Source organism: Pogoniulus pusillus, chromosome Z (genome assembly GCF_015220805.1).
Source record: "Pogoniulus pusillus isolate bPogPus1 chromosome Z, bPogPus1.pri, whole genome shotgun sequence".
NCBI lineage: Eukaryota > Metazoa > Chordata > Aves > Piciformes > Lybiidae > Pogoniulus > Pogoniulus pusillus.
In genome coordinates this window covers 85,456,036-85,477,126 of record NC_087309.1, presented here as the reverse complement: position 1 = coordinate 85,477,126, position 21,091 = coordinate 85,456,036, and the positions used below count along the sequence as shown (strand labels likewise).

At 36.8% G+C, this 21,091-nt stretch overlaps 1 protein-coding gene across 1 annotated transcript in view; it reads left to right on the top strand.

Annotated features, from left to right (window-relative positions):
• SLC12A2 (solute carrier family 12 member 2) overlaps nt 1–21,091 on the top strand; it is a 66,018-nt gene that overhangs the window by 31,188 nt on the left and 13,739 nt on the right. The window contains exons 7-18 of the mRNA XM_064140854.1: nt 1,845–1,953; nt 2,400–2,527; nt 2,615–2,699; nt 5,875–6,023; nt 9,871–9,978; nt 10,881–11,004; nt 12,290–12,391; nt 13,354–13,509; nt 14,525–14,624; nt 17,961–18,072; nt 20,178–20,318; nt 20,521–20,627. Of these exons, the coding sequence (XP_063996924.1) occupies nt 1,845–1,953; nt 2,400–2,527; nt 2,615–2,699; nt 5,875–6,023; nt 9,871–9,978; nt 10,881–11,004; nt 12,290–12,391; nt 13,354–13,509; nt 14,525–14,624; nt 17,961–18,072; nt 20,178–20,318; nt 20,521–20,627 (1,421 nt within the window). The remainder of the gene's footprint in view (nt 1–1,844; nt 1,954–2,399; nt 2,528–2,614; nt 2,700–5,874; nt 6,024–9,870; nt 9,979–10,880; nt 11,005–12,289; nt 12,392–13,353; nt 13,510–14,524; nt 14,625–17,960; nt 18,073–20,177; nt 20,319–20,520; nt 20,628–21,091) is intronic.

Sequence of the window (21,091 nt, the reverse complement as noted above, 5' to 3'; positions counted from 1 at the left end):
ATGATGTCTTTATGCACCTGACTTTGAACAATACTGTCTTTCTCTAATCTCAACCATTTCATTTTCATTTGAAGAAATTAGTTGTTATTAACCCTGTGATCACTGTCAGTCACAAGAAGTAGCTTGCTTTTGCGCTATAGCATGAGCCAATTCTATACTAGCTTGCATTGAAGTACTCTAGTTCAAAAATTATCTGTCAGTCTTGACCTACAGTGTCAATTCAGCATCATCTTTTGATGATCTGTGAGGTCTCTTCCAACCTTGGTGATACTGTGATACTGTGATCTTTATTAGGAAAAGGTAACTTTCAAAATTTCCTGTGCTTAATGCAATAATTGAGGCTTGTTAGCTTGGTTTCTGCATCGTGGCAGATACCAAATAGGATGATAATCAGCTGAACCTGTCAAACAAAGCACTTCATGTTGGTTAACATAAAGCTTAGCGTAGCAAAACTCTAGTAATTCCCTCTTGATTAAAATATCTATGATGTTCCTCTATGCCTTCTTCATGACTCAGTAGAGTGCCTTGGAACGTGAGACAAGGGAAATTATGTTGATGCCTTTGAAGTAGGTGTGAGAGCTAAGAGAGACTTGAGATTCCAGGGAAACCTGCTTAAAAATGTACTTTTATGAGTTTGTGGTCTCATGCCACTTAGTTGTTGAAGACTTGAAAACCTATTCTCTTTCTGAGACCAGTATGTAAGGAAGTTACTTGGAAAACTCTCTGAGCTTCAGGCAAAAGCCTGTGTTTGTTAATGGATAAACCCACTTCTGGCAGTTACTCTGTGGTAACTTCATGCTGAATTGTCTTCAGTAAGCACCCAGCTGCATCCTTACACCTCTTAAGTGTTCTTCAGACTTGGCGGAGTAGGTATCTAAATATTGTGCACAATCTAATTTCTTTGGGTGGTTGTTTTCTAACACTGCTCTTGTCTGTAGTGCTCTTACTCATCCTTGTAATACCCTGTGTTATTACAAGTCTGTGTGAATGGAAAACCTGTTTTTTTAATAATCAACAAGCACAGTGCTATTGCATGTTAAGTTTGGATCCCGGGCCTGATAAAATGTCAAGCTATGAATAGGTTCCCCTGATCCGTTGGTATATACATATATCTTGAGGAGAAAACCCAAAAGGTAAGAGGGCAAGGTAAATCTGTTATTGAAATGTGGAACCTGAACCACGTTTTCAATTCATATGTTTATCTTTACTTAAATTTTGGAGGCGTTGGATGGTTTACAGTACTTCCAGGTGGAGGCTTTGTAGCAGTTTTGTAATCAGTGGCTAAAAATCTAGGTTGTAATAAAAAGAATCTTGAGAACTAGATATCAAGTAATTGTGGTGGTCTGAAATTTTGTTACGCTGTCATGTTCTCAACTCATTCACAGAACTAGTCTACTGCATAAAAACAGCAAATAAAAGTGATCTCATTCATAATGTAATAATTCTTAGTAAATACCATATATTAAAGTGCAAGGCAGAGTATTATGGTTACAGTTAATAGGAAATACTTGGCATTTGTGTGCATTTAGTTCTTCCGAATTTCTTCAGGCTACTTCTTTCTGGAAGGTTTATAGAGAAAGTAGTTCTAAGCATTCTGTCTCTGTAAGTATAGTGTTGAGGGGTACAGTGATTATTCTTATTGGAACGATGATTTCTATTTCTTTATTGGAAATCCTGATACATTTTCTGTCTAGCTAGTATTACTCATTTTTGGAAAACAAACTGACAGGACTAAGATGAATTTGAAATCAAGTGAATTATTTACATTTTAGAACACAACATTGACTCTTGAAACTGAGAAAGAGAGCAGGTTCTTCTGTTTGACGGCATTTGTTTTGTTTCAGGCACAGATAGTCTTACTGGTGATCCTCATAGTTGCTATTGGAGACTTTGTGATAGGAACATTTATTCCTCTGGATAGCAAGAAGCCTAAAGGTTTCTTTGGTTATAAAGGTATGTTGGAACATTGATGCTGTAAATAGTAACTTCACAAAGAGAACGCATAATAAAATAATTAACTGTCTAAAATAGTTTACAGCCTATTTAGAAATTGGTTTTTTTTTCCTCATTCTTTCAAACTTCTTTGGTTTTGTTCCTTGAAGCAGTTGGGCCAAAACTTGGTCATGTGTACTTACTATTGATTAGATAAAATGTTTAAAGAACTGAATGATACTCTTAAGTACTTTTTCAAGTTTTGAAAGCTATTTAAGATTGCTGTATTGATTTTCTTTTTTTTTCTGTTTGTTTATTTTGAATTCAAGTGATAAATTATGACTTAAATGTCCTACACTTAAGATCATACAGCTGTGATTTTCATCTTTTTCATGGAGCTAATGAAGGCTGCAATGGGCTGTAGTGTCCATATGAATACTGATAGGCTTAAATCTTTTTTTCTACAGCTGAAATATTTATGGAGAATTTTGGACCAGATTTTCGACAAGAGGAAACTTTCTTTTCTGTGTTTGCTATTTTCTTCCCTGCTGCAACTGGCATTCTTGCTGGTGCAAATATCTCAGGTGATCTTGCGGTGAGTAGTGGATTAACAAATGCTGTTGACAAACACTGCGTGTACATTTATCTCTGTAATCACTGTCCACTGGTGTTTTTCTTGCAGGATCCTCAGTCAGCCATCCCTAAAGGAACGCTGTTGGCCATCTTAATTACTACATTGGTTTATGTAGGAATTGCAGTATCTGTAGGTAAATAGAGAATGTTTTCAGCTGTCCTTTTCACATTCATTCTGAGGCTGTGTTTTGAATATGGTTTGTATAATCCATTATGTAAAGTAATGGTGTAATTGACTTTCAAGCATGGGAAAATTATAGCCAGAGGTTTTAATTTTTATTGTTCAAGGTTCAGTTTTTAGCTGTTTTTGTAATTTCCTAAAATGAATGATATTTTTTTAAGACTAGTCTAAGACTGCTTCAGGCTAAAAACGATGAAATTTTTTTATAGGTATTTCCTGATTTATTGCAACTATTTATGTTAAAAGGTTTAGGAATTAGCAGTGGGAAAATAATAGTGTAACAAGCACCTGTATTAATTTAAAGATGATGGTAGTTAGCTACTTACTTGTGGGATGATCAGACAGGTCTTTGGTGACAACGCTTAAGCACTAATTCCCTGGTGGAGAGAGTAGATTGAGAAGTGCATTTCGTCTGCTAGATGACTTTAAGGAATATTGTCATGTTCAGAAACATTCTCTGTAATTTTATTTTCATTGTGAAAGAGGAGAAATAATCCATAGACCAAGCTGAATCTCTTACTTGTCTTCTTGACACCTCTGTGGTTTTAGATCTCTGTAGAAGTTGCTGTAGGGTTTGATGCTGTCTGTATCAGCTATATTGTAGAGCATCCATGGTCAATGAGGTTTTTCTCACCCATAAAATAATTCTATTTGAGAAATCCTAAGAACAAAAAAATGTAACTGTCTTATGATTGTATTTCTTGCCTATGATTATAATTTTTTTTGTGTTAAATTGGTTTCCAGCAGCAATAATCAGTTTTCTTATATTACTTAGTGTAGTTGTGCCATTTTTTTGAATAGTCTCATTTATTACTGTTGATCTTGCCACTAATGATACTTGCTTTCCAGAGATACCAATCTTGCTAATCTGTCTCTGTTGGCTACTATTGTGCTGTAGCTCTGCCAAATAATTGCTCTGTAGTGATTGTAGTTTATGCAGTTCCCTAATTAGATTGACCTTAGAGACCTCTGCTACCAAATCAGAGTCCTTGAACCCACAGAAGAGCAAAATGCACATTAATATCCATTCATTAATGGAATACTTTGGTCACCTTTCAAACATAAAAAAAGGTTTTAATACTGTGTAAGGAACAGTTTACTAAATCATCTGAACATGGAATTGCTTGATGAGCACCTGGGTGGCATGGTGAACAACTGCACCAGCTCCTTCAGTATCCATAAACTTGGATCCAATTGGTTTAGCAGATTGCTAGTCATCTCCTCTTGATTATGGGTGTTTCATTCCCTGCTAGCTGAGAGGGCTGAACACCCAGGTAACAGCTATTTCTACTACTAAAGACTGAAACAAAGGTGGCTTTAAGCACTTAAGCATTTTACTCATCCTTGACACTTCCTGTAAGGAAGTTTCTCCTTAGTCTTACTTTTGGTGCTAATATACTAGTAGAAATATTTCTTGTTGTCTTTAATAGAAGATGCCAGATTTAAGTTCTAGCTGATGTTTGGCCCTTCTGGTTTTTTTTCCCTCCTTTGCCTCACATTTGTTGTCCTCCTGAGTGGCCTACCCATTCTTCTAAGTGCTGTAAATTTGTTTTTCACCCTTGGTGGCTGCAAAGCTCCTTTTTCATCCAGGCCAGTTATCTTCCCCAACTCACTCTTCTTTTGGCACATGGGAATGTCTTGCTCTTGTGCCTCTCAGACTTCTTTCTTGAAGAATCTCCAGCCTTTCTGGACTCTTGGCCCTTCAGAACTATCTTCTAACAACCTTCTATTCACCAGTCTCCTAAACCAGCCAAAGCCTTCCTGAAGTCTGTGGCAATTCTGCTGACCTCACTCTTCTCCGAGAATCAAAACTATAATTTCATGGCTGCTATGCCCAGGTCAGCCTTCTACTGTTACATCACTCAAGTGTTCACAAACAGGTCCAGTGACATGCCTGTTCTGGAGCACGCTAAGAGTAGAAGCAATTTTTACATCAGAGTTCTTCAACGATGTATTGCAAAAAACAGTATTTATTGCTTTAAAAACAAGGGAAACTCTAATAAACCTTAACTTCTGATCAGGGTTGAGACATACTTTCTGCAACCAGGAAACTGAGACTGAGAGCCTAACCATAGCCACTTGGTAGCAGTGAACTAAAGCTGTCTCAACTGCAGTCTAAAGAACTGGGGGAATCTGGTGGTTGCACACATTCATTTGATATGGATGGTCTGTTAACCTTTTGGGTCTTACATAATGGCAAAACTTTACTTGACTTTGGCAAAGAGAGGTCTATGTGTAGGTCAGTTAGTGTCACATCTAGCATATAATGGTTGAATGACTAGGACAAGTACTTTTGTAATGGAAGAGAAGAAACTTTTTCTCAGAAAGAGTTTTTAACCTCAGTTAAAACAGAAATCCCTAGCTTGTCCATGTGCCCATAAGGAATATATAAGACAGATAATCAGTATAGGAAACCTTTACTGAAATTCACCAAGTAAGCCTACCTAATAAGTAACTACAAAATAAATCCGAGAGTGGGAGGATTAAGCGATTTCCACCTACTAGGGCCAGGTGTTACTGTGAACTGTTAAGCAAGCTCCTGTGGCTCAGAAACAATCTAAATATGCTACAGGTATGTAGGAGTTCCTTTTCCCAGTGAAAGAGAGGCGATATGTATAGACGAGGGATTGTTATTGGAGAAACTTAAGTCTGTAGCATGTAAGCTCTTAAGTCTGTAGCATGTAAGCTCTCCTTACTTTGCAAGTAAGTAATATTGGTTATGAGTAGTCACTTTGTTCTGTTCCAAGGACCCCCTCATCATTTCAGGGTGAAAAGGAAAAGCTGTAAAACAATCTAATGGTGCAGAATAGTAACTTCAGTTGAAGAGCTATGCAGAAATTCATGATCCAGAGTGATAGTGTTCAGCTAAAATTGGGCTGTTAAGCAGATCTATTGACATGGTTTTCTTGTGTGCTGCAACTTTCCATTTCTTATTAGACTTGGAATTTATTACACTGAAGATTGTCTGAGACCACAGGGCAGTTAGTTTGCTTGTTTGTTCTTCATAGTGAATATGTGCATAGTGTAGAAATTTATTGAAAATACAAATGCCAAAATCTAATGCTGCTCTGAGAGAGTACAGTTAAAGCTTTTCAATGCTTTTTTTTTTGTGGTTGTGTCTGCTCTAGGTTCATGTGTTGTTCGAGATGCCACGGGGAACATTAATAACACCATTGTCACCGAGCTGACAAATTGCACTACTGCAGCTTGCAAGTTAAACTATGATTTCTCATCCTGTGAGACAGGCTGTCACTATGGGCTGATGAACAATTTCCAGGTATAAAATGTTCTCCTAAACTTGTTTATTGATTTTTCTTTTTTTAGTCTTTTTTTTTCTTTCATCTACACATTAAGAAAAAAAAATCACACAATAAAATAACTATATCCACAAGTGCAAGGTTTGTCTGAAATAGTTAAATGGTATACTGTAGCTACTATGTAGAAGAACAATGTAACTATGCAAAAAATATTTGGAGGTTTATACACAGATGGCATAAATATTTACTCTTATTCTGAGTAAACTGCTTAGGTTAGGTGGTAGGACTGCAGTTTTTTCTTTTTAGATACCTGAATGTCACCATTCAGTGATGTGGATACAAGTGCCCATTGTTTAGCAATGAAGCACAGTAATCATAGGTAGCCTCTGTCAGTAACTTTTTCCATCATTTTAAGTTTCTTAGAAAGCAATCTTGCTTTCTAGAATGATTTATATATTTGTCACCTGTGTCCTCTTCAATGGTAAGTATGTTGTGCGTTTTCATAATCCCTGATGTTAATGTGTTTAGGAATCCTCTAGAAGTCATGGAGTGATTTGTAGTCTTCATCTTAGACTTCTCAGGCAATTGTCATGTCCATGAACTATTGGTAAGGGTTTCCAAGAAACCAAAGAAAATGTATGAAGTGCAAACTGTTTAATAGAGTATCTTGCAAAATGAAATGACTTCTCCTCATTTAAGCTCAAAAGAGCACAGTATCTAATCAGATGTATGGCTGAGAATAACACAAGGCTGATTTGCTTTGACTGTCTCTTTAAGTCGTAACATGGGTAAGGTTGCTTACCATAAATGTTTGTGCTTCCATAAGCTAGTCATTAATGTTCTGGTTTCTTATAATTTTGTTTAAAGAGTACTTCTAGCTCCCAAATTCATCTTGATTCTTTCTGTGGGGTTCTGAAGAGGGAAAGTCAGTTTAAAAGCAAAGGGCTGCACAGAGAATGCACTTCTTGCTGAAATATTGAAAACATTGTCATGGAATTTGTACAGCATCTCTCTGGACACTTTGCTGCAATGCTTAGCTACTACCTTGCATGTATTTGTTTTTCTATTACCCAGATGGATTTTTCCTTGCTCTTTTTTTTTTTTTTACTCATCCTCAAAGCTTTTGCTATACATTTCGGAGAAGACCCTGCTTCTGTTGTCTCAGGACATGTCAAAAGGAAATCATTTGCATAAGCAGCTATCTGCCAGCAAATATACTGTCATCTGGCTTCTAACTGAAGCTGCCCTTACCTTGGAAGTTCTGAGAGGTAGCCATAAAGTGCGTTTTAATTCAAGTCACATGCTGGGCATGCTCCAAGCCTATTTACCTCTCAAGCTCTTTATACAAATGTAGCTTATTTCTGTAGGTTCAATAGCTGAGAACAAATACTTCACAAACCAAAATTAATCTCTGAAGTGAGCAAAAATTGTTCTATTTGTCTTGTAAGCATTCAGGTGCTTAGGCTGAAACTGCATTTGTGTGGACAGCCTAATGACTTTGTCACTTTGGTACAACTTGTGCTGCATTAAGTTCTTCTCACAAAGCAGTGAAGTTAGTTGTTAGGCAGATCAAGTTGTGAATGTGTTTGGGCAGAAAATGGATGACTCGCAGTATAAATTACCTGTAGAAAACTTGAAATGAGAAGAGTTGATGATACTGGCTTAGTCAGACTTGCATAGAAAGATTATCTTCAGTTTCTGCTGTTGTCAATACAAATTAATTGCAGGTCCTCACAGTCTGCAGGTATTTTTTTGCTCAGTGACATTTCTATGCCCTGGCTATCACCTGGTAGAAGGGTAGCCTCAGAGACTTGTTTTGGGATCTGTACCTCTGTCTGAAACTTCCCTAGGTTAAGTTGCAGCTTTATGAAATTTAAATACAGAATTTGGTTAACTTCATGTGAAGGTTGAAAGTAGCATTGAATTCCGTTCTGGAAACAGTGTAAAGAGTCTGCTAAAACATTCCTCCTGCAAATGAAAGAAGTTTGGGAAAGGGGAAGTTGAACAATGCTTTGTTCATATTCATTATAAAAATCTAGCTTTGAAGAAGCTGCTGTAATTTTCATGTGGCATTTCCTTCTACTTCACCTGGACTGAAGAATTGAAACTGTAGTCAAAGTATGGTACTTCATTATCCTCAGTGTTTGAAATGTAAGAAACTGTCTGAAAAGTAAATGACAAGCAAAGATAATGAGTCTTTTTATCAGTAGTAACTGTGTATCTGTCTCAGGAGGCTAGTGATGAAAGGGGAACAGGGCGAGTCTTAACTACATACCTATCCTAATTTTATGTGTTCTTCCAGGGGTGAACATTTTTAGTGTGCTATAGCTAACTGCATGTGTAGATTACTTGGTTTTGTGATCATGAGTTATGGTATGTACATTGCCAGGTGGGGGGAAAGGGATGTTTAACACCGTGGCATACTGATTCTGCTGGAATTGATTCTCTTTTATATTAGCAACCTATGTTGTGACTTAATAGGTTTTAAAATGGACAAACATTATCTGTATATATCTTACTCAGATTTCTTGGTAATTTATAGAACAGATACAATACTAAAAACCAGACAGTGTAAAGAATTTGAGGCAGTGAGCACATCTAGTAAGAGAATGTGTAATCTGAGCAGTTTGTAAAACTAAATTGCAAGAAGATGCTGCAAGCGTGGTAAAGCAAAAACCTAGAAATAATGTGCAAAATCAGGTGGGAAGAAAAGTGATTTAGACTTTGACATGGATTCTGTCCACAAGAGTTTCTTCCAGGAAAAATTCAGGTTGTCCTTGGAGGAATGAGAATTTTCATACTTCTTCTACAAAGACTATTCCATGATTATGTTGCTATAGCAATGATTTTGTTTCTAAAATATTTGTCAGTAAAGCGTTTACACCGTTCTCTTCTGCAAATAAACGGTTGTTTCACACTGATGTTTACAACTAACTTTGCTTGTAAAGCTAACTTAAATGTAGGTGTAGGAGGGATGGCTTGATGTATGTGTCATTAATTTTATTCATGTCCTGCCTTTTATTGTCAGCCACAAACACAATTCAGGAAATGCTCTCCTTCCTTTGTTACACTACTGCAACAGCTACTCCAATCTCGTGTACCTGCAATTATTTGATTATCTTTTTAGGAAAGGCAAGCCTTGAATTAACCAGTAAAATGTGGTGTAGCATAGAGATTATGTTTGAGAGACCATTTCTGATATGGAAGAAATTGCTAAATTTTATTAACTTGCCTCTAGGAGTATTACTAAAACATCCATATTCTGTTAAGAGCATGGCCTACCCAGTAAGATTGCCTTAGACAGATTTTATAATTTCAGTTAAAAGTCAGGTGAAAACTGGATACTTTTACATAGTCTTTCTTGCCTTTCTTCAGTCCTTTTCCTGATTCTCTAGATGAGGTTGCTGGAATGAAAGAGGCAAATAATTGCTGCAAGTGATGCAGAACCTCATTCTGACACATTGTGCTTGAAAGTCACCATACTGGTCTTGGTCCATTGACTAAAAACAATCACTTGACCTTTCTGATACTGTTAACAGTAGCCTAGTTGAAATATTTTAATAAATTGCAAGGCGTTTTGCTTCTGTGACTTACTTTAAATTATATTGGGAGCAAATTTAGACTTTTGGTATTGATAGTTTTAACTAGGAATTAAATTATTGGTCTACGTATTTTGTGTGAAAAGCCACCTTCTTTTGTTCTAAAATGTGGATCCTTTTGTATCCCTTGATTTGTCCATAGCTGAATTCATGCCTTTAAGTGGAGGGAACATAGTAGTTGTTTTCCCATTTCTATGGTATTCATTCGTTTGTACAGTGTACTCTTACATACTTCTTTTTTCTTAAAAAAATACTATTTTGGTTTCAGGTGATGAGCATGGTATCAGGGTTTGCACCACTGATTTCTGCAGGTATATTTTCAGCCACGCTATCCTCTGCATTAGCATCTCTTGTGAGTGCACCTAAAATCTTCCAGGTAAGTGTGGAATCCAAACTATAATCTTTGAAAGAAGAATTTAACTTCTGAATCAGAATTTTTTGAAGGGGACTCTCACATACTGCCATCATGCTTCATAGGAGCTGATTTCAGTATATTGATCTGCTGTTTACCTGTTGCTTAGAATGGGAAAACAGTTAAAGATATCTAGAAAATTGGTTCCAGAGCTCATGTATTTCTCGTTAGTTTAGAGGTTAGTCGTGGTGTAATTAACATTATAGGAATCTACAGAGGTCCTTAAATTTTGGGTTGTTTTTTTTAAAGTAACAGTGAGGCATGTACAAAGTGAACAGACTAGTTCACTTCTCAAAATAATCACAGAAGTAGATCAAGACATGAAATCTGGATCCTCATTATTAAAATAATTGAGTACCAGTTCTCATGTAAATAATTAATATTGGTGTTGTTTTTTGCTTTACCTTTCCTTTAAGCATTTAATCTCATTTACCTTAAAAGTTATTTTTAATTGGGCAAAACTTTATTGTCATTTAATGACCTTCTTTCCCAAAAGTTCTATAAGGGGGTCAAAGTGTGGAAAAGAATAAAAGCACAAGTAGCAATGTATAGAATGTATAATTGAGCAAACTTTTTATTTTCTGAAGAAAGTACTATCTCTAAGAGACTCTTAGATTGTTAGCAGAAAAGTAGAATAGTCAATTACATTCAGAAGGGCAAAGCTTCTTCTAACAGATTGAAAATACTGAAAGATAAAATACTGGAAATTAAAAATGTCACAATGCAAAGACAGTTGCAAGTGGAATTAGTGACTATAAACCTCTTTTTCCTTTGAACAAGATAATAGGCAGTGGAAGACAGCATTAGTAAGGATAGATTTTGAATAAATTTCACTCTGACTCTTGAATTATGTTGTTTTTCCTTAGGCTTTATGCAAGGACAATATTTATCCAGGATTTCAGATGTTTGCCAAAGGTTATGGGAAGAACAATGAGCCACTGAGAGGATACCTTCTAACATTTTTAATTGCTCTTGGATTCATACTAATTGGTTAGTTTGAAATTACTAGTTTTGAGATCCTTTTGTCTTTTACCAAAATATTCTAATTCATAACATGACTTGATGACAATGTCCTAGAGGTCTAATGCATGGCTTAATTTGAAGTCTTTAGTCTGGATCTGCTTGAGGTTTACTTCCTCATGTCTTCTAGATAGGACTTTGCCTAGGACTGCAGTAAATTCGAATTGAACTGTAACAATATTGTAATTTTCTGAATAACCTCAGTTATCTGTCTCTAGTTACTGACAAGCTGTGTAAAACATGTGTAAAACATATTTAAAAGATGTAAAAATACTTTTTTGACTTTCGGTAGACAGATGTTATATCATGTAAATAAAACTTTAATTAGGATTTCTTAATAATTATAAGAAGTGTCATTAAATGCAAAGTTGCAGGAACAATCCTTTTTAAAGCGTTCTTCTGTGAAGTTAAAAACAATATAGATGAATGCTGCTGCTAAAGGTAAGGGTAGTCTGGGTAGGGTTGGGTGTGTTCTGTGTAGATGAAAGTTAATTGTGCAGTATCTGTCCTAGTGCTTTTATATTTCTTTTCCAAGTTTGCTCTTCCATACCTTCCCCAAGTCTGCTTAAAATACAGGTATACTCACGTCCCTACTGCAGCATGCTGACTGAGGCTTGATTATGAGTACTGTGGACTAATGCAGTACATTGTGCATTTTGAGCCACTTTTGGTTTTGGTGGTGAGAGTAGACAGGTTTTGTACCATCATGTCTCACGGAAAGGAGTGCATCAGGTTCTCCTGTCTCTTTCACTGAAAAGTGTACTCATTATTGTTGGTCTATAATGCACTATACTAGTACCTAACTCTGTCTGCTGTTGCAGTTCACCATAGTGGATTATCTCTTCAACTTATTAGTATCTTGTTCTTTGCTGTTTGAGACTTGAAGTAGAGAGGGCTGTTAATGCTCTCATTCAGAACATGTTTTATGGTGCTCTGTTTGGTTAAGCCATGGTGTGAAAGAAATTTCTCAATTACTTTAAGGGTGTAGTGCTTCCTAAGCAGCAATCTTGGAGCATATGGTAGTATGGAAACTTTCAGTACAGAAAACTGAAAGTTAGACTTCCTGACTATCAGAAGATAACTTACTAAATGAGAGACCATGAAGATAAATACCTTCGTCTGAAGAGAAAGGACAAAGTGCTTCTTCTTGGAGTACATTAGAAAACAGGGGTGTTTGTATCAGAGTTTATACTTTGTAGTCCTCAAAGCCATTGGATAATGTCTTTCATAACAGTCTTTGTTTTTTGCTTTACAGCTGAACTGAACGTCATTGCTCCAATTATTTCTAACTTCTTCTTGGCCTCATATGCCTTGATTAACTTCTCTGTATTCCATGCTTCTCTTGCAAAGTCTCCAGGTAGGAACTATACTTTGAGGATGAAAATTTAGCCTGCAATTTCTTTATGTATAAATAAATAGCATTGTAAAGGTATTACTATAAATAGACGGAATGAGCCTGGGAGCTGCTGATTTTGTCATCTTTGAGATAAATCAGTGTTTATTCTAAAACTCTTGAAGAAAATTTCTCACTGTATCTGGTGTTCAGAAATCACTGTTTTGTCATCTTTGAATTTCTCTGTTAATGTGTTTATCTTCCAGTCCAGGAGAAACTGAAATTGCAGGTGATACTGACCACACTTTTGTAACCTTTGATGCAGAAGTCTAGGTAGATTGCTGGAATAAGTCAAAACCTAGTGCTTGCATTGTGGACTGTGTATGACATATCTGTTATGCATTCATACTGAAATAATACTCTTAAAAGCTTTTCAAGCTGCTGAACTGGTAGATGTTATTTTACCAGTGCGCAACCTTTTTATGTCTGATGTGCTTGTAAAGTAGTAACAGTGCAGTCAAGTTTTACTTGGTTGTATCTGTGCTTTTCCTTTTCACATGCTGAAAATTTCTGGCCATATCAATATAGTACAAATACACAATGAGAGTAGTATGTGAAACAGCAAGCCACAAGTTGATAATTCGTATTACACTGTTTTCAAAAGCAAGAAGTCAATTGTCAACAAGCTTGCCAAAGATTTTTGTAGCCTGCTTCAAAAGGCACACAGGCATAGCCATCTTCAGACTTCCTTTTTGAGATAAACGTTTAGAGGACAAGAAAAAAACATGATCATTTGAAATGTGTTAGGAAATTGAGAGCATAAGTGCACCAACATCTTTATTTTATATATTAATGAAACCATAAAGTGAAATGTGGTACAGAACACCAGGAAAGGAAAAGAGGAGTAGTGACTTCCTTCTCTTAGTGCAGTGATTAAATTTCCCTCCTGTTTTCTCTCCTGACCTCCAAATTATATCTTTGGCTAGGTTGGCGTCCTGCTTTCAAATACTACAATATGTGGATTTCTCTTGTTGGAGCTGTTCTGTGCTGCATTGTGATGTTTGTTATTAATTGGTGGGCAGCACTTCTAACATATGTCATAGTTCTTGGACTCTACATTTATGTCACTTACAAGAAACCAGGTATGTATAGGGGCTTCTCTCGCTTGTGGAAGCAGGGAAAGAGGGATGCATAACAAGGGAAGAGGTGACAGCTTTTAGGGAAAAAAAAAGACTTACTTCTGTTTGACTGAGTAGTTCAAACTTCTGTTTCAGGCCTTTTAGTTGTAGTGAGTGCTTGTGACTGTTATGACCCCTCCCAAATTATGAAGGTGCATACCTTGCAGTTACATGTAAACAATTGAATTAAAATCAGAAACAAAGGTGTTTGTGGAAAGCAATGCCTTGGAGCATCAAAGGCACTGTGCTTTGGTAGGAAATAAAAGAGGATCCTCTGTTTTACAAATTAGGAGGAGGTTTAAGTGTTTATTTTTCAGTAAGCTGTTCCTATGGATATGAATAACAACTTAGGTATTTTTTTTCTTCCTTGTAAGAGTGCTCTGTGTTCAAGTGCAACATGTGGCAGAACTGATCCAAAAAGTTTCTGAACTTGAAAAACCTGCTTTCTGGGTTATGAAGGTTATGAAATACTTGGATGATAAATTCATTGTAACTATTGAAAGATGTATATGGGAGCAAATGAAAAGGACACTGGGATCTTTGTTACTTTTATAAGGAAACATGATCTAAAAAGGATCAGCTTAATCTAGCAGTTCTTCACTGAAAGTATCTTGAGTTGAAGGCAGTGTTTTGAGATTATTTTTTCTTTTGCCATGTTATAAAACAACAGGCATAGAACTTTTTTCTTGAAGTGTTATTTTTCTTTTGAATCTGAAGTTGCCACTATCTTCTACATCTTGGGCAAAACCCCTCAGGTTTTTCTTCCTATAATTTTGACATAGTGAACTCTTTACTGGTGTACTAAAACTTCTGCAGGAATGCTGAACTGCCTATTTAACAATTGACTATTATTGTGTAGACCAGGAGGTAGCTTAAATCTTGTGTGCTTTCAGTTGGCATTCAACATTGATTTTGTAATGATGTAGCCTCACAATGAAAAGCTTTAACTAACATGCTGAAACTTTTATTCTTCCAATAGATGTGAACTGGGGGTCCTCAACACAAGCTTTGACTTACTTGAATGCACTACAACATTCTATTCGTCTCTCAGGAGTGGAAGATCATGTGAAAAACTTCAGGTAATGAAAGGCATAAGAATGGACCTCAATGTGTCCTGTAGGGTGTAGTCTCAATGTTTGCTGCCGTGTTTTCCATTAATGGCCTGTTTCATCTTCTGGGGTTATAAAATATGGAGTTGCACCACCATGGAAGTCCTCTGGACATACGTACATTAGCATTTTATTTTTGATTTAAGAATTCCCTTTAGAAGCAAGTGTATGGATGATGTCTGCTTATTGTTAGATGCCTCATGGTTTGCATCATGAGCTGTGAATTGCATTGCTCTTTGAAGCTGCCTCACACTGCTAACAAGTATTATTCAGTCCATGTGCTTAGGATAAAACTGATCTAACGTAATATCTCTAAGATGTCTGTTGTGGACGTCCTCAACACCAGATGTTTCATATTAGACATACTCTCATTGCACTTCAGAAATGGCAAGCAAGCTAAACAAGTGTTTTTCAGACAACTAAAGAGGAGAACTGGTTGTTGTCTGCCACTGTGGCTGCTTAGGGAGGTCCTACTCAGAAAGGCCATTTTCTGCTCTGTATTAATGGCACTTTTCTGAACTAAGCTAGCGTAGGAAAAAAAATGCTTCAGAAAGAATGAAGAGGAAGTATTGACTTAAACTAAGGCCTCCAAAAATTAGAATCAGAGATTGAACATGACTTTACTATGTGGTCTTGTCCAGTCCTAGACTAAACTGACTCACTACAGATCAAGCTGCAGAGCTGAATCAGACTTCAGTTTCCATGAGATTTCTTGGGGCCATATCCAGTCAAGCTTTTAGTGTTTTCCAGGATGGGAGGTTCTGTTGACCTGTAGTTTAAAATAGAGCAGTTATTTTCTATATGCTGGCTGTGTTTGGTGCAGGATTTATACTGTTGACACTTAGTCCAGAAAATCTCTCTCATCCCTTGCAGCTACAACTGTAAGAAGTGTATTGTTCAGTTATGCTCAGTGTATTAAAAAGACAATCTAGTTTACTAACATTTTGTTGTTTTCATACTTAGGGTATAATTTAATAAGGATCCAATTAAGGGAGAGGATTTTGATAGAGGTGCCATTTGTGAAGTTTAAGTCCAGAATGCAGAACCTGGCAGCAGTGCAGTTTTTCAAAGATGAGGTCTATGGTATTTCCTTTCCGTTGGGAAAATAATCCAAACCTCTCTTGAAAGTTCCTAACTTTTATTGAAATATGGGATAGGTACTTAAAATGCCTGTGTTGCATGCATGCAGCCAGTTGACATTAGATACATGTCACGGGTAGATGCCAGCACAACCTCAAATTAAAATGCAGATGTATTGATATGAGTATTAGTAGGATTTCCACTTCTAAACTTAAGAATTGGCTGTTGTACGTCAACCACAAAATGCAAAGTTTAATTAAGAAACAGGCCTTCTTTCTGAAGTCCTAATGTGACATTAAAATCTCTGATTTATGTACAAACATTTGTATTACCTGTTACATCAAACTGCAGAAGTCTGTCATCATATAATTTGGAATATCTAACTGTGATGGTTGTCTCAAGCTCACTTCTGCTGTGAGTCTATTTTTTGTTGCAAGCATCAAGGTAGACAAAAGCTTTATAGGGAAATTGTTACCAAGTATAACTTTCTGTGTATGCTGGTACAGGAAATGAATGCTGTGCTGATCAATGTGTACTTAGCTAAAGTACTTTAAATACAGTCCTATTTAGTTGGAGAAGCTAGTGTAATAGATTTCTGAGCTTTAATCTTCTTTAGTTGTTATCCTAAGCAGATAAAAATCTTAAGGTAAGCCAGTTTTAAGCACAGTGGCCTTAGGTGAGCTATTTTTTTGATAGCTACTGGTTCCTAAACTGGCAAAAAATGCTTTTGAGTTTTACAGATTCTAAATGAGAGCAGTTCAATATTTAAGTATTATACAGGTTTGCAGATAATACCGAGTTGGGCAGAAGTGCTGATCTGCTTGAGGACAGGAAAAATCTGTAGCAGGATATGGACAGGCTGGATTTATAGGCCAAGGAAAATTGTATGCAGTTCAACGACGACAAGTGCCAGATCCTGTGCTTGGGTCACAGCAACCCCATGCAATGCTCTCTGCAGGCTTGGGTCAGAGAGGCTGGAAAGCTTCCTGGCAGAAAAGGACCTGGGAGTGCTGGTCAGCAGTCATCTAAATATGAGCCAATGGTGTGCTTAGGTGGCCAAGAAGGTCAGGAGCATCCTGGCCTATATCAGGATTACTGTGGTAAGCAGGACTAGGCCAGTGGTTGTCTGCCTGTACTCAGCACTGGTGAGGCCACACCTTGGGCCCCTCACTATGTGAAAGATCCTGGTGTACATCTAGAGAGGGGCAGCTAAGCTGGTGAAGGGTCTGAAGAACAGGTCTTAAGAGGAGCAGCTGAGAGAACTGAGGTGGTTTATTCTGGAGAGAAGGAGACCGAGGGGTGACCTTACTGCTCTCTGCAACTGTCTGAAAGGAAGTCGTAGCAATGCAAGCGTCAGGCTGTTTTCCCAGGTAAGAAGTGATGAAGAGGAAAATGGCCTGAAGTTGTGCCAGTAGAGGTTTGGATTAGATATTAGGAACACTTTATTCACTGAAAAGGTGGTCAGGCACCAGAATAGGCTCCTCTGGGAGGTGGTTGAATCCTCCTCCCTGAAGTTAAAGATGTGTAGATGTGGCAGAAGGACATAGTTCGGTGATGGAATTGACAGTACTACATTAGCAGTTGGATTCAATTATCTTAAAAATAATTTTTAACCTAGATGGTTCTATGATTTTGTTTATATGATTCCATTATGGAAAATTAGCTGGAGCTGCGGTAAAGATTGAAGCAGATGACCATAGGTGATAGTTATGATAGGAAAAATTACCTCTTGAAATTAATTCTGAAGTCTTGATGCTTTGTCTTAAAAATGAACGGACAGTTGTCTAGAATAACTTGTTTGCAGTTGTTTGGTTTCATCTTCTGAATGACAGTAATTAAGAAAAGGCACAACTTTTAGTTTTTCTGTTGAGCACAGAAGAGTCTATGCTAGAAAACGCAACAAGAAAATCTGACTTAAAATTGGGGGGAAACCATCTCTGACATTGGTTTGTCTAAAAATCTATTTCTGGATTTTTTAATTGTGTTTTCAAATTTAGGTCAGTTACTGAGTTTGGAACCAATTAATCATATTCTATCTGTAGCAAAAAAAATGATCTTTACTTAATGTAGTCTTGTAAAAGTAGATGAGCTTACTACTTTTGCAGTGACAATTATGTTCTTAGGGTCAATATTTCAAAAAAACGTGTTTCTGTTAAATAAAAACATTGCAATTTCAAGTGAAGTGAGTTCCAACCTCTCTAACTTCTCATCTATCCACAATTCTAGACCTCAGTGCTTAATTATGACAGGCCCTCCAAATGCGCGTCCTGCTTTACTTCACCTTGTTCATGCTTTTACCAAGAATGTGGGCTTGATGATCTGTGGCCATGTGCATATGGTAAGTGTATTCCAGCTTTACTTAAAGTAATCGTGGGATTTTGGTTTTACTTTTTCTTTAGCCAATTTGCTTTTTATTTCTGGTTCTTAATTGTGTGGAGGTTTATTTTCAGTTGGTTGTTGTTTTTTCTTAAAATGAAAGCATTATTAGACATTGGAAAGTGCAAAATGGGACTTACAGATAAGATCCACTAATGGTCATCACTATGCTGGTTAGGCATACTACAGAGGAAACTGAAAAATTAGTAACTTTGGTAACTTAGTGTTTGAATGCTGAGGAAGATTTGCAGGAGTAAAGTGAACACTGAATTATGGCCTGGATCTCTTTCTTTCCTTGTATCCTGTGCTCTTTCATGCTTTGACCAGAGCACTTGGTTGAAGTGATATGCAGTATATATCTGGATTTTCTCTTAGTGTTGCTGTTTCAGGGAGACTGATTCCTATGCAGTTTTCATCCAAAGTCTTGGCTAAAATCTGCTTCAGTTGCAGATTCAGTATCAGTTTAGCCACTAGTTAAAAATTGCTCTTAGCCTTTCAAGTAGTGTTACTTCTTCAGTTACTAGATGGATTGAATTGGTAGGTTAAACACTAGTGTGGACAAGTATTTCCAATCCTGTTCCTTTTCTGCCCAGCTCCTACTACACTGCTAACTTTCTTTTGTCAGGATATGAAGAGTGGGGCATCTGGGGGGTTAGGAGGTATGTGAGTACTATTCTGCAAGGATGTTATTTCAGCAGTTCTTACTACTGTGAAAAAAAAAAACAAAACAGCAAAACAATTAAGCATTTTGTTAAGCACAAAAACAGACCTGTAGAAGTTTTTGTTCAGGGTGGAGTGTGAGGTTGTGATGGAAGGAAGCAAATTCAAAGTCATTCTTCTTGTGAGAAAACTGGCTGTGATAGAAGGTGGTTGTCATACTATGTTACGCACCAAAGCTTCACTTAACTACAGAGAGACTGTTGCATCTGACAAACATTGTTAAATATATTTTGGCATACTGGGATTGTGTAGTTTACCTTCTTATTTTACAGCCAGACTTTGTCACGTTATTGAGAATGCTTGAGCATATGTGTCTTCAAAGATTTATTACTCTTAAATATGTTCAAATTTACCACTTACTCCATATGACTTAGTTCCAATCAAATGCATAAGAGCAAATCAAATTAATGCAATCCACAGAGCATACATTTTAATAAACAAATATTAACTAGTTTTGCCTGCAGAAACTTGTATTTCAGTTCCTCTCTATACTTAAAATTTCAATTGAGTGCTCAGGACAGAAAGGTAAGATATCACAGATGGAATTACCTGCTGTCTTTGAAAAGTAGTGCTGTACTTGAAAAGAGTAAGGTAGTGTCAGCCTTTCTTGTAGGAAAATAATTCTGATGCTCTGGGAGCATGCCATACCTCTAATATTTCTTTCCCACCAGAGGATGACACTGCCTCACTCTTCACTAACTCTAATCATTTGGTTGGAGTATGTATCCTTTTGAAAACTGTACCCTTTTTAAAACTAGGCAAAACTAGGTTTGATTATACCTTGTCCTGTATTCTGCATTTTGAGGTCTAGGAGGAACACAGTGTTTCATCCTGATGGAAATAATAGAAAGTATTTAAAGAGATAACTTTGCAGCATAGAACTGTAGTAGTGGCACTATTGTGAACAAAGGCTGGTTTAGGATTGTATACACACAGAGACGCATGTTTGTACAGCTTGAAACAAATACTCTGATAAAACCTATCGTTAAGTTATCCTGTACTTGTGTATGTTTCATTACAAAAACCTACAGTATGCTTTGGAGGACATGTTTGTGCCACCTGCTGGGGAAGTGGGTTCTGCTCTGCTGGAACAACGTCGTTAAAGCTTCAGCAACCTCTTTGCTGCTGCTGATGCATGATACTGTGATGTTTCAGGGTTTGTTGGTTTGGGGGGGTTTAGTTTTTGTTTGATTGTTTTTTTTTTTTTTTTAATCGTGTACAAGCATGTTTTGAGGTTCTCCATGTTTGAATTCTAACAGTGAAATAAAATAACAAACTAGGAACTTCTTTATTGTTGCTACTCATCATTCTTGTACTCTCTTCACTTTTTGTTTTGTATTTTGAAAGGGTCCTCGGAGGCAGGCTATGAAGGAACTGTCTACTGATTTAGCTAAATATCAGCGATGGCTAATTAAAAACAAGATGAAGGCTTTCTATGCACCAGTGCATGCAGAGGACTTGAGGGATGGAGGACAATACTTAATGCAGGTACACCTCTCCCAATTTTATTACTTTTTTAGTGAAGGTGGTGAAGACAAACATCAAAATTGGAAGCATTTTTATGCGTTGAAATATTTTCATGTTGCAAACTTACCTGAAAACTTTGAAAAATACTTTTTTTCCTGCTTAAGTAATAGAACCTTTAGTTGTTTCAGTAACAACTTTCTAAAAAATCACTTCTTGTTCTTAGGCTGCTGGCCTGGGTAGAATGAGGCCTAACACCCTTGTTGTTGGATTTAAAAAAAACTGGAGACAAACTGAGATGAGAGATGTTGAAACCTATATCAATTTATTCCAGTAAGTAGAAAATGCAAAGGTGTAGCTCTTTTGCTCTATTTCAGTATGTTTGGTAGTAAGTGAAATGCATGAAATCCTTCACGTAGTCTTAGATTTTCCATATTGCTGATTCATCGGTCTTCAATACCTTTCTTTTCTTTCTGATACAGAAATTAATAGGCAGCTTTTAACAGTTTAACCAGATTTCTGTAGAATGACTTTTTACCTAGAAAGAGTGTGGCAGTTAAGTCCAAGGCCTAAAAGTTACTGTCTTTGGAAGTGGAACCAGTGTCTAATGTGCCAGTCTGCTAAAGTCTTTAAAGCATAATTTAATGTGAAAGCAGGGGGTTTTGCAGCCTTCCTTGGTAAAGATTTATTAGAAAATGAATCAGCATTTATGCTGAAGTTTTGTTTTCATTAAATCTTGCTCTCATATACAAGAAATATTTTACTTAGAAGGTAAACAGCACTGATGCCCAGAGTAC